At 46.2% G+C, this 13,930-nt stretch overlaps 1 protein-coding gene across 1 annotated transcript; it reads left to right on the forward strand.

Moving 5' to 3' along the window:
• The first annotated feature begins 5,474 nt into the window (after positions 1 to 5,474).
• Positions 5,475 to 11,335, forward strand: NDUFA13 (NADH:ubiquinone oxidoreductase subunit A13). Its single transcript, XM_079961035.1, has 5 exons — positions 5,475 to 5,633; positions 7,634 to 7,712; positions 8,909 to 8,980; positions 10,714 to 10,783; positions 11,129 to 11,335. Exons 1-5 carry the CDS (start codon positions 5,534 to 5,536, stop codon positions 11,246 to 11,248), a joined length of 441 nt encoding a protein of 146 aa, XP_079817161.1. The 5' UTR covers positions 5,475 to 5,533; the 3' UTR covers positions 11,249 to 11,335.
• The last annotated feature ends 2,595 nt before the right edge of the window (positions 11,336 to 13,930 follow it).

A 13,930-nucleotide genomic window follows, 5' to 3' on the forward strand; every position in this document is an offset into this window, starting at 1 on the left:
AATAAATTTTTAAAAATACAAAAAAAAATTACAAAACAACCATTGCTGTACAGGGGTGGGGGGGGAGTGAGGAGGGGGGGGTCCCCTCTTCAGATTATGACTGTTGCATTGTAATAAAAAGCTCCTTATAATTCCTCTTTCTTTCTTTCTTCTTCCCCTTCCCACAAGTGTGGATATTTGGGTTTTAACTATTCTACATGGACCTGTCTATATGTTATAATATCCCACCTCCTCCCCCCCCCCATGGAGTTCAAGGGAGGGAGTCCTCCCCACCTTCAGCTGCGAGGTCGACCGGGGCTGAGGGTGATCGCTTCTGACGCAAGGTCACCCCTAGCAAGCTTGGTGGCTGAACGGGAGGATTCGAACCCTGGTCTCTCTCGGGTCCTAGCTCAACACCCAACAGACACACACACACACATGATATCTGGCACTGCTGTCTAAAGGGTCCAGTGATGTCACACATGGAACAGACCAGCTGAAAACCATTAGCTTGTATCTGACCTCAGCTGTCCTCCATCCCTGGCATCTCTACATAGAGCTGCAAAGGATTCCGTGCCAAAAATCCCAGAGAGCCACTGAGGAGGTGCGTGTTTTTATTCAGTATAAGGCAGCATCTTCTGTCCTGGGCCTTTTCTTTACAGAAAATCTGTGTTGCCCAGGTAGCCAAGAACTGGACCCAGCGTTGGGAATTAGCCAGCATTCTGCAGAGCCGTCCAGATATCTCTGAACTCCCCATTCCCAAGTCTGGATCAAACATCCTTTGGCATGCTCTCATCCAAAATGGTCAAAGGCCTGGAAACGATGCCTTATGAGGAACGGCTAAGGGAGCTGGGCATGTTTAGCCTGGAGAAGAGGAGGGTAAGGGGTGATATGATAGCCATGTTCAAATATATAAAAGGATGTCACATAGAGGAGGGAGAAAGGTTGTTTTCTGCTGCTCCAGAGAAGCGGACACGGAGCAATGGATCCAAACTACAAGAAAAAAGATTCCACCTAAACATTAGGAAGAACTTCCTGACAGTAAGAGCTGTTTGACAGTGGAATTTGCTGCCCAGGAGTGTGGTGGAGTCTCCTTCTTTGGAGGTCTTTAAGCAGAGGCTTGACAACCATATGTCCGGAGTGCTCTGATGGTGTTTCCTGCTTGGCAGGGGGTTGGACTCGATGGCCCTTGTGGTCTCTTCCAACTCTATGATTCTATGATTCTATGATCCCCATGCCTTCCTCCTCAGCCACAGCAAAATCACTAGCACAATTTATTGGGTGGTGTTTGCAAACATGAAGAATGACACAGGGTGGGGGGTGACATATATCTCGAAGGCACTTGGTGAAAATTGGGGGGGGGGTGTTTTTAAACTCGTTGCATCCTGGAGAAATGTCATCGGAGACTGGCGTTGCTCATGCCCTATCAATTTGCTCTTAAGGACTAGAACAGTGGTTCCCAGACTCGAGGGGGGGGCACCTCCTCGGCTCTAATAGTACTAATAATAATAAATTTCTCATACCCCGCCCCAGCCCCAGGTTCCAACAAAATACAGCATCAAATATTAAAAGTTTCCCCGCCTTCAGATGTCTTCTAAAAGTCAGAAATACTTGCTTATTTCCTTGACATCAGACAGGATGGCGTTTCACAGGGTGGGCGCCACCACCAAGAAGGCCCTCTGCCTGGTTCCCTGTAACCTCACTTCTCACAGGGAGGGAATCGCCAGAAGACCCTCGGAGCTGGACCTCCGTGTCTGGGCTGAATGATGGGTGTGGAGACGCTCCTTCAGGGATACTGGGCCTAAAAGACAGGATTACCCAGCAGGGTCGGTTGATTTCCATCCAGCCAATTAACCTATTTTTCAACTGCAGATCATCCCACTCCAAGCAGACCCATAGAAATTAAAAGGGCATGGCTTATTTTTGCCTATTCATTTCAGTGGGTTTATTAGTCTGGAACCTTACTAGTTTCCGTTCAACTCAGCAGAGTTGGAAGGGGGCTCTGAGGGTCATCCAGCCCAACCCTCTGCAATGTAGGGGCCGCAGCTCAAGAATCCTTGGCATATGGCAAGCCAACCTCTGTTTAGGAAACCTCCAAGGAGAGGGAGTGTATTTCTGAACATGCACAGAGTGCATTAAAAATCTTAAGAACCGGCAATAAGTAAGAACATCCTTAAACTGTTTATTCCTGCGCTACAGGGCGTTGGATTAGAGGGCTTCTCCCAACTCTAACAGGACTTCTAACTAAGCAGGGCAAGGACTTGCCTTGTATAGTTTTAGAAGTTATTTAAAAATTGTTGTTTAGTCGTGTCCGCCTCTTTGTGACCCCCTGGACCAGAGCAGGCCAGGCACTCCTGTCTTCCACTGCCTCCCGCAGTTTGGTCAAACTCATGCTGGTAGCTTCAGGAACACTATTAATTGGGAGCAAATGAACACACATGCACCCCAAAAAAAGCATCCAGTACCTTAGCCGAGTTTCATTTCATCTGCCCTTTGTCCCTCTCTGATAACATCGGAAATTTTGATGATCTGACTGGCTGCTTTCAATTTCTGTCTCCACATTAGCCATTTTGAGGAGTCATTTAAACCCTGTGAGGTTTAGGGTTTTTATTAATTATTACTATTTAGGCTATTTATTAATCATTACTATGATTTAGGTCGTGTGTTTGGTTCTACTCCTACCCAGTTCATCCTCACAACAATCCTGTGAGGTAGGCTTAGGTGGGGAGAGGCAAAGCCCCACCCAGTGAACTTCATGGCTGCGAAGGGGGATTTAGACCCTAGTCCCTAACCACTACACCACACTGCCTCACATTGTTGGACTCCAACTCCCATCATCCCTGAATCCCTGGCCATGCTGCCTGATGCTGATGGGAATACCTGGATTTTTAAAAAAACAAATATGTGTTTGTGTGTGTGTGCAAAACAAACTGAAGGGCATAATAAAGGAATACTTTTACAGCAGGTTGAAGGCAGCATAAAGTTAGACATTATTTCATTTCACTTTTAATTTGTATCCCGCCTTTATATATTTCTATAGAGAGGTGAATAACGAGCTGAAGAAACAACAAAATAGACAGCAAATATAAGACACTTAATAGACAATCTGACCCAATACAAAAAAGTGATGATAAAAACATATTTTTTAAATGCAACAATTTGTATCAACTAGAGCAGTATTCAGTAATTCATTAGAATGTAATAAACAGCGAAATATCAAATAAAGGGACGCGGGGGGGGGGGCTGTGGGTTAAACCACAGAGCCTAGGGCTTGCCGATCAGAAGGTCGGCGGTTCGAATCCCCGCGACGGGGTGAGCTCCTGTTGCTCGGTCCCTGATCCTGCCAACCTGGCAGTTCGAAAGCACATCAAAGTGCAAGTAGATAAATAGGTACCGCTCTGGCAGGAAGGTAAACGGCGTTTCCATGTGCTGCTCTGTTTCGCCAGAAGCGGCTTGGTCCTGCTGGCCACATGTCCCAGAAGCTGTACGCCGGCTGCCTCGGCCAGTAAGGCGAGATGAGCGCCACAATCCCAGAGTCGGCCACGACTGGACCTAATGGTCAGGGGTCCCTTTACCTTTATCAGCAAATAATCATTAAATGTTGTTTAGTTGTCTTACTCATGTTCGACTCTCCGTGACCCCATGAACCAGAGCATTAAATAGTTTTTAAAAATTACTAAACTAATCAATAAAATAGCAGCAAATAACAATGCATGAAATACCACAAAACATACAAAACCATGGAAAAAGATCCGATTGAGAAACAAGGACACACAACTTCATTCAGGGATATTATTTTTTTTTTAAAAAAAATTATCATTGAACTTGTTCCAAAACATTACCAAATGTACAATATTCTGCCTGAACCTGTTAAGACTTTTTTTGCACATGGGCAAATTTATCCTTTTCTCCTGGAAAGCAAGCCCTCTGAAGGCTGGCCAGGGTGGCGTGGCTGGTAGAGGGAGACCGCTGCCCACCTGCTTGGCATGCAGAAGCTCCCGGGTTCAATCCCTGCTGATGGTCTCCTCGCGTAAAGAGAATCACAGAATGGGAGAGTTGGAAGGGACCCCACAGGTCATCTAGTCTGACCCCCTGCGATGCAGAAATCAGCTGAGGGCGGGGGAAAGCCCTTTCTCTGCGCGAAGCCCTGCAGAGCTGCCGAATGGCTTGATGCGCTAAATAAAAAAGCAACTTCCTCTCTTTCTATTTCAGTTACAATCAGGGCCAGATTTAGGTTTGATGAGGCCCTAAGCTACTGAAGGTAATGGAGCCCTTTATATGTCCAGCTGACCTTTGTCAACAACAAATTGTCGCTGTTTTTTGTGTTGAATATATGCTATATGGTACGCCGGCTCCCTCGGCCTATAGAGCGAGATGAGCGCGCAACCCCAGAGTTGGTCACGACTGAACCTAATGGTCAGGGGTCCCTTTACCTTTACTAGGTATCTCAAGCCATTTTCACATAGCAAAATATGTATTTTATCAAAATAATTGTTGAACTGAAATACAATTAAGAAGAAGTACAGTATATTTATAGTGAAATAATTATTAAGCTTCGTTTTGGAATGCTTTGGTTTTGGAACAGACTTCTGGAAAGGATTAAAGTTTGAGAACCAAGGTACCACTATATAGAAATGAGCAAACCAGTGATATTTTAGGAAGCAGGCAGGGCCCATGACTTACATCCTAGGAGCCTACACAACACAACACAAAACACGGTTGCTGCATTTAGGTTTTATTTGTTTTTTGTCTTATATTTTGGAAATGTACATCCAGTGGTTTTTTTCTTTCAATTTTTTGGGGGGCCTCCAAGAGAGCGGGGCCCAAACTAGAGCTTATTGAGCTTCTGCATATATCCGGCACTGATGCAGAAATCAGCTTGTTGCTTAGTCAATTAGTAGTGTCGGACTCTTCGGGTGACCCCCTGGACCAGACAGAGCACGCCAGGCACTCCTGTCTTCCACTGCCTCCAGAAATAATAATAATAATAATAATAATAATAATAATAATAATAATAATAAATAAATAATAAATAATAATAATAATTAATAATAATAATAATAATAATAATAATAATAATAATAATAATAATTTATACCCCGCCCTCCCCAGCCAAGACCGGGCTCAGGGCGGCTAACACCAAGTATAAAAACAATTGATTAAAATACAAATTAAAAGCAAGATGAAAATACAAATTAAAATGCAGCCTCATTTCAGTAGAAACTCAAATCAAGAGCTTTTGGGGGATGAAAAAGTCAAATCTTCACCAAGGCCAACTATCCAGACTTGGTCCTACGAGGGTCAGAAAAAAGCCAGGGGAAAAATCCCTTTCCCTGCCGAGCAACGTTGCAAGCCTTGGCTAAGAGCCAGGAGGGCTGGGATGCGCCCTGCTCCCCAGAATGCCGTGCGCCTCTGCTCGTGTGGTTACGGTAATGCGGAGAGGGCGGCCGGGGTTCCGCTTGGGGGCGGGGGCGACGTCACGCCCAGGCGCCCGCCGGCGGCGGCTCTGACGTCAGAGGGCGCCGCTGCCAGGAGCGCTCGTCCCGCTTCCAAGATGGCGGCGGGAGCCGGGAAGGTGAAGCAGGACATGCCGCCGCCGGGCGGATACGGCCCCATCGACTACAAGAGGAACCTGCCCCGGAGGGGGCTCTCGGGTGAGGGGAGGCCCGGACGCCTGGGTCCCTCGGAGGTGGGGGGAGGGGGGCTCAGGCAGCTGGGGCAGAAAGGGGCAGGGGGGAGACCTTGGTTCTCAAACAACTTGGAACCCAGCTTTGCCTTACAGTGGTACCTCAGGTTACATACGCTTCAGGTTACAGACTCCGCTAACCCAGAAATAGTGTTTCAGGTTAAGAACTTTGCTTCAGGATAAGAAGAGAAATCGTGCTCCGGTGGCAGCAGGAGGCCCCATTAGCTAAAGTGGTGCTTCAGGTTAAGAACAGTTTCAGCTTAAGAACGGACCTCCAGAACGAATTAAGTACTTAACCCGAGGTACCACTGTATATCCTTTTTCATATATTCCACTAAGGTATTCGTTTCATTCATTTTTGTGCGACAAAACCATGGTAATAGAAATATTATAATGAGAACGATTGGAAGTTTTAAGCAGAAATTTTTATTTGATGAACATGATTTTGCGTAAATTTTGGGGCTTTTTTTCCTTTGTCTTTTCTTTCTTTCTTTTGGTCTTTTTAACTTTTTTCTTACTCTTATGTCGTGATGTTTTTTCTTCTGTATTGAATTTTTCTATACTTGCCTTCATTGTAAACGATCATTTACCTCTGTATTTTAAACCAATAAAGATTTAACATGGAAAGAAAGAAAAACTTGGGACCCAAACACTGCAAACCTGGAAGGAAGTGTTCCGGTTTGCGAAGTTTTTTCGGAAGCCAAACGTGCTCCATTTGGAGTGTTACGCTTCCAGTTTGAGTGCCACACTTTCATTTGGAGTGTTACGCTGAAGTCTGTTTATTTTTGCTATTTATTTTATGTTTTTGTTTTTACGGCTCTCTCTTTTTGTTTTTGTGACTGTGGAATCCAGTTCAGCTACTGATTGATTGATTGTATGACTACAGTACATTTTTTATTGCTTTCATTTTATGGATCAATGGTCTCATTAGATAGGAAAATCCATGTTAAATTGCTGTTTTGGGGGTTGTTTTTAAAAGTCTGGAATGGATTAATCCATTTTGCATTACTTTCTATGGGAAAGCGCGCCTTGGTTTTGGAATGCTTTGGTTTTGGAATGGACTTCCGGAACGGATTAAGTTTGAGAAGCAAGGTACCACTGCATAGAGGTCAAGTCCCACTCTCTTTTTCTTCTCCAAAGGGTTGGGGGAGACAAAATGTTCAGGGGCTCGCATGTGTCCTCTCTTTCTTTATCATCTATCATTTGTTTGCTCGTTCTGCAAACGAAGCCCAGACAGGGCTTCATCAAAAGCCAACCAAATAACAATGAAAAATGCCCCTAAAGTACAAGGAAAAACCTATAAACAAACATTTTGTTAAGACAGCACATGCCAGTTCAGTAAATCAAGGATATGCATATACAATTCACAAATGATAGGGAGTGCTCAGAATCTGTTCTCAGGTAGAAAGACAACAATCTTTACTCGGTCAAGCATTATAGTACTAGAACTGGCCATTGGAACAGCTTCTCAGGGCATCCAAAAGGGAATAGCTGTCAAAGCAGCCAGAACCTCAATGTGGACTAGTAACCTTAATTCAGGGACGCTGGTGGCACTGTGGGTAAAACCTCAGCGCCTAGGGCTTGCCGATCGCATGGTCGACGGTTCGAATCCCCGCGGCGGGGTGAGCTCCCGTTGCTCGGTCCCAGCTCCTGCCCACCTAGCAGTTCGAAAGCACCCTTAAGTGCAAGTAGATAAATAGGTACCGCTTTATAGCGGAAAGGTAAACGGCGTTTCCGTGTGCTGGCTCGCCAGAGCAGCTTCGTCACGCTGGCCACGTGACCCGGAAGTGTCTCCGGACAGCGCTGGCCCCTGGCCTCTTAAGTGAGATGGGCGCACAACACTAGAGTCGGACACGACTGGCCTGCAAGGGCAGGGGTACCTTTACCTTTAACCTTAATTCAAGGGATCTTCGTATAGGCAATTGCTGAATGCTGTCACTCTTTTGTTTTTTGTTTCTCCTTCCTCAGGCTACAGCCTCTTTGCAATTGGATTGGGGACCCTCATCGTCGGCTATTACAATATAGTGAAGTGGAACCGAGAAAGGAGGTGGGTTTCTCTAGCCTTTCTGCTAAGCAGGTGCTGCGTGGGAGATGAAAGAAGCTGAAACAACCCTTTTCTCTTGCAAAATCTAAGCCTCCACATCAGACTTGCCCACCTTCCATTGGACTCCCAGCAGTCAGCGGTCAGAGAATCGTAGGGTTGGAGGGGAACCCAAGGGTCATCCAGTCCACCACCTGCCATGCAGGAGTCTTTTGCCCAGCATGGGGCTCGAACCCATGACCCTCAGATTTAAGAGTCTCATGCTGTACAACGAGGGTTGGAAATTGAGCCACCGATTCCCTGCAACCTCAGTTCTCACAGGGAAGGAACCGTCGGAAGGCCCTCGGAGCTGGACCTCTGTGTCTGGGCTGAGTGATGGGGGTGGAGATGCTCCTTCAGGTATACAGGGCCGAGGCTGTTTAGGGCTTTAAAGGTCAGCACCAACACTTGGAATTAAACTCTGAAACGGACTGGGAGCCAATGTAGTTCTTTCAGGACTGGTATTATATTATTATTATTATTATTATTATTATTATTATTATTACTACTACTACTACTATTAATCTTCTATTATTTATGTTACACGTATCTGGCTGGTTTTTCCCAGCCACTCTGGGCAACTCCAAACTGATTAAAAACAGAATAAAACATCAGACATTAAAAACTTCCCTAAACAGGAGTGTTTCTAAGTCACCTTCAAAGGTAGCTCCACACAGAGCGCATGGCAGTAGTCCAAGCAGGAGAGGGCATGGACCACCCTAGCGAGACAGCCTTCTGTCCATTCCCAACTTCCTTACAGATGCCTTCCTCTGTGTTTTACTCTAGTGCATGTTCACACACACTAAGCAGCTACAGACTTGTCAACTTTAGTGGCCAAGTGTCATGGGGATATAACACTCCACCAATATGTTAAAAGCAGGGTTTCTCAAGTTCGGGTGTCCAGCTGTTTTCGGACTACAGTTCCCATCATCCCTGATCACTGCCAGGGTTAATGGGAGTTGTAGTCCAAAAACAGCTGGAGACCCAAGGTTGAAAAAACCCTGGTTAAAGAGTACCACTGGAAAAGAGAAACAAGGGGCAGGATTCACCTGTTGTTGCATGCGCAGAACGCAACAGGATTCCCACCTCCCCACTGTCAAATCAGAAGCTGGACCAATCAGATGGGCGGGGTGTTGTTATAGTGGTGTTTCTCCCTTCACCAGGCGTCTGAACATTGAGGATCTGGAGACACGGATTGCCATCTATCCTCTTCTAATGGCGGAGAACGACCGGAGGTATGTGTGGATCCCACGGGATTCCTCTGAAGCAAGTGACCGGCCCCTCCTGGGTCCTTCCTTTCTCTATGGACATAGACCTTAAAAATCGTGAAGTTGTGGTGGGTTTAGAAGCCCAGGGGGCTTGTTGTGACAGCCGCTGTGGCACCGCCCCTCCCCGAGGAGAGCCCCAAACGCAGGTATTTGCCTTGAATCCAGTAAGCACACCCATAAACAAACCAGTGGGCAGTGTGTACTTATTTCTTTTTTAAAAAAATCTGTATATTGCTACATCAATTAAAATATATATATATCAAAGTTGTTTGCATCATTAAAACCATTAAAGTGTTTTAAATATTGGATTTTAAATTGTTGTGATTGGGACCTGAAGGTGCAGGGTAGGTAAGAAATTGGATTATTATTGTTGTTGTTATTATTAATAATCATGTGTTGCTGTGTTATTTGGGTCAGTAGGACTGTGATCCTTTGCACAGCTTCCTGGGAGTAAGCTTCGTTCAGCTCACCAGCGTTCACGTGCAAATGCCCTCGTTCAGTTTCTAAAACATGAAGAGGTTTAGCCGAAGATGCAACCTTCAGCTCTTAATGCAAGTGTGTCCATATTTAAATTGCCAGTGATTAGCAGGGACCCTATCAAAGGAAAGGAAAGATGTGCCCAGCCTCTTGCTCCATGCTTTTCGACATTACCTGGCTGTCTCTATCTGTGCTCATCTTTTGCAAGCGAACTTGAAAGCCTCATTATTGCTTCATTCGCTTGTTTGAACTGGGAGAGTCTTATCAATGTTGCGCATGACAGTACCCACGTTCCATCAAAAGAGCGGGGGCCCAGGCTCTCCTCAGAAATAATTATAGTCTGGGAGTCAAAGCACTGGCTCTGCCAGCTTTTTAGGTTTTTTCCCCACAGAATTGTAGAGTTGGAAGGGACCCAAGGGTCCTCTAGTCCAACCCTCTGCAATGCAGAAGTCTCAGCTGAAGCATCCATGACAAATCATAGAATCATAGAGTTGGAAGAGACCACAAGGGGCATCGAGTCCAACCCCCTGCCAAGCAGGAAACACCATCAGAGCACTCCTGACATATGGTTGTCAAGCCTCTGCTGAAAGACCTCCAAAGAAGGAGACTCCACCACACTCCTTGGCAGCAAATTCCACTGTCAAACAGCTCTTACTGTCAGGAGGTTCTTCCTAATGTTTAGGTGGAATCTTCTTTCTTGTAGTTTGGATCCATTGCTCCATGTCCGCTTCTCTGGAGCAGCAGAAAACAACCTTTCTCCCTCCTCTATGTGACATCCTTTTATATCTTTGAACATGGCTATCATATCACCCCTTAACCTCCTCTTCTCCAGGCTAAACATGCCCAGCTCCCTTAGCCGTTCCTCATAAGGCATCGTTTCCAGGCCTTTGACCATTTTGGTTGCCCTCCTCTGGACACGTTCCAGTTTGTCCGTGTCCTTCTTGAACTGTGGTGCCCAGAACTGGACACAGTACTCCAGTTCTGTCACCCAACCTCTGCTTAGTGGCCAGTAGCCTGCAAAATCCTTGAGTTATACCCAGGTCCTTCTCCAAGCAGGTGTTGCTGTGATAATTAGCAATGGATCAAATAAAAATGCAGATACGCCAGCCTCCAACACGCAGAAATAACCCGCTGACACCATTGAAATCAACAGACTTGTGCAGCTCGGCTGTTTTCATTTTGTGCCTCACTTTCTTGTCCGTCTCTCATCTTCCCTCTTAAAGGACCCTGCGCCTCTTGCGGCAGAATTTGGACGAGGAAGCCAAGATCATGAAGGACGTCCCTGACTGGCAGGTGAGGACCAACCTGGGGTTGCTTCTGCGGTGCAGTGTTAAAAAAATGGGGTTGCTCCAGCGCTTTCCCACCCCCATGGCCTTAAAAGAGCAAAGTCCCTTGTACAGTGGAATGAGAGCGTCCTCTTTTGAATTAGCGCTCACCTATGGCGAGCTTAGGGGCTCTCCCAAGCGACCAAAGAAGGAAGCTGCCAGACTGAGCTGCAGTGCCCCCACGATAAGTGGTCAGAGGTGGTATCACTTATCTTAAGGATATTGGGGGGGGGGTTGTTCTTTTAAGTTCCTTGTTGCCTGACCCAGGTGAGGCTGACAGATTGTCAATAGCTTCTCCTCTTCCTCCCTGCAGGTGGGCGAGTCCCGCTACCACACCACCCGCTGGACGAACCCCACGCTAGACGAGCTCTACTTCCTGCACCCGGAGAGCAAGCAGGAAGAAATGAAATTCGGGTGCCAGTTCTACGTGTGAGCTGTCTGGGAGGCGGGGAGAGAGGGCTGTGGGGTGGGCAGCCCGTTTCTCACGATATATTTCTCAATAAACAAATCTGGAAGGGAACACATTTTCGTTGTGTGTTTCTGTTGTGCTCCTTTAACTATCCACCCTCTTATATCATAGAATCACAGAGGTGTTGGGAGCGGGCAAGATCTTGACAGGGGCTCCACGGATAAGGGTGATGGGTGAGCAGCTGAGAGTCCAAGAGAGAGGCAGCAAGGTTTAGTGCTTAGAGCAGGCATAGGCAAACTCCGGCCCTCCAGATGTTGGGGACTACAATTCCCATAATCCCTAGCTAACAGGACCAGTGTTCAGGGATGATGGAAATTGTAGCCCCCAACATCTGGAGGGCTGGAGTTTGCCTATGCCTGGCTTAGAGCATCAGACTCTGATATGGGAGGCCAGGGTTCAAATTCCAGCTGAGCCATGAAGCTCCGTGGGTGAGACCTTGGGGGACGATCACTGCCTTTCAGCCTAGCCTACCTCACAGGACTGTTGTTCTGCAGATAAGATTCTCTCTTTTTCTTATTTGTCAATTAATATTTATTGGTTTCTCCAAATTTTTAACAGATCAATGCGAAATTACATCAGATTTCTGTGGATAAGGTTAAGGGTTGTTGAGGAGAACCATCCTGAACTCTTTAGAGGACCAGGCGGAATATGAATTCAATAAATAAAATTGCCCACAAAAGAGAAAAACATACGGAGGGACTGAAATTGGAAAGAATGCTATCTGGTGTGCTTTCACCACTAGAATAATGAAATGTGGTATGTGTGTATTTACAGACTTGCATCCAGAAATTATGCAGCTGCTCAGACCCTGATCCTGTACACACTTACTCTGGGAGTAACTCCTTGCTGAGCTCAGCCTTTGCCTGAGTAGATGTGGATAGGATTGTGTGGTTAGGAAACCTGTCTAAAGATCATAGAATCATAGAGTTGGAAGAGACCACAAGGGCCATGGAGTCCAACCCCCTGCCAAGCAGGAAACACCATCAGAGCACTCCTGACATATGGTTGTCAAGCCTCTGCTTAAAGACCTCCAAAGAAGGAGACTCCACCACACTCCTGGGCAGCAAATTCCACTGTCAAACAGCTCTTACTGTCAGGAAGTTCTTCCTAATGTTTAGGTGGAATCTTCTTTCTTGTAGTTTGGAGCCATTGCTCCGTGTCCGCTTCTCTGGAGCAGCAGAAAACAACCTTTCTCCCTCCTCTATGTGACATCCTTTTATATATTTGAACATGGCTATCATATCACCCCTTAACCTCCTCTTCTCCAGGCTAAACATGCCCAGCTCCCTTAGCCGTTCCTCATAAGGCATTGTTTCCAGGCCTTTGACCATTTTGGTTGCCCTCCTCTGGACACGTTCCAGTTTGTCAGTGTCCTTCTTGAACTGTGGTGCCCAGAACTGGACACAGTACTCCAGGTGAGGTCTGACCAGAGCAGAATACAGTGGCACTATTACTTCCCTTGATCTAGATGCTATACTCCTATTGATGCAGCCCAGAATTGCATTGGCTTTTTTAGCTGCCGCGTCACACTGTTGGCTCATGTCAAGTTTGTGGTCAACCAAGACTCCTAGATCCTTTTCACATGTACTGCTCTCAAGCCAGGTGTCACCTCTCATTTTTTTTGCCCAAGTGCAATACTTTACATTTCTCCCTGTTAAAATTCATCTTCTTTGTTTTGGCCCAGTTCTCTAATCTGTCAAGGTCGTTTTGAAGTGTGATCCTGTCCTCTGGGGTGTTAGCCACCCCTCCCAGTTTGGTGTCATCTGCAAATTTGATCAGGATGCCCTTGAGTCCATCATCCAAGTCGTTGATAAAGATGTTGAATAAGACTGGGCCCAAGACAGAACCCTGGGGCACCCCACTAGTCACTCTTCTCCAGGATGAAGAGGAACCATTGATGAGCACCCTTTGGGTTCGGTCAGTCAGCCAGTTACAAATCCACTGAGTGGTAGCATAGTCAAGACCGCATTTTACCAGCTTCTTTACAAGAATATCATGGGGCACCTTGTCAAATGCCTTGCTGAAATCAAGGTAGGCTACATCCACTGCGTTCCCTTCATCTACCAGGCTTGTAATTCTGTCAAAAAAATGAGATCAGGTTAGTCTGACATGACTTATTTTTCAGAAATCCATGCTGACTATTGGTGATCACAGTATTCCTTTCTAGGTGCTCACAGACTGTTTGCTTAATGATCTGCTCCAGAATCTTCCCTGGTATTGATGTCAGACTGACTGGGCGGTAATTATTTGGGTCCTCTCTTTTCCCCTTTTTGAAAATAGGGACAACATTTGCCCTCCTCCAGTCTGCCGGGACTTCGCCTGTTCTCCAGGAATTCTCAAAGATGACCGCCAGTGGTTCTGAGATCACATCTGCCAGTTCTTTTAATACTCTTGGATGCAGTTCATCTGGCCCTGGAGACTTGAATACATCTAGACTAGCCAAGTATTCTTGTACTATCTCCTTAGTTATTCTGGGCTGTGTTTCCTCTGCTGAATCATTTGCTCCAAATTCTTCAGGTCGGGCATTGTTTTCTTTATCGGAGAAGACTGAGGCAAAGAAGGCATTGAGGAGTTCAGCCCTTTCTGTGTCCCCTGTTTGCATTTCACCAGCTTCTCCTCTGAGTGACCCCACGGTTTCTTTGTTCT

The sequence above is a fragment of the Podarcis cretensis genome (assembly GCF_951804945.1).
Source record: "Podarcis cretensis genome assembly, chromosome: 18".
NCBI lineage: Eukaryota > Metazoa > Chordata > Lepidosauria > Squamata > Lacertidae > Podarcis > Podarcis cretensis.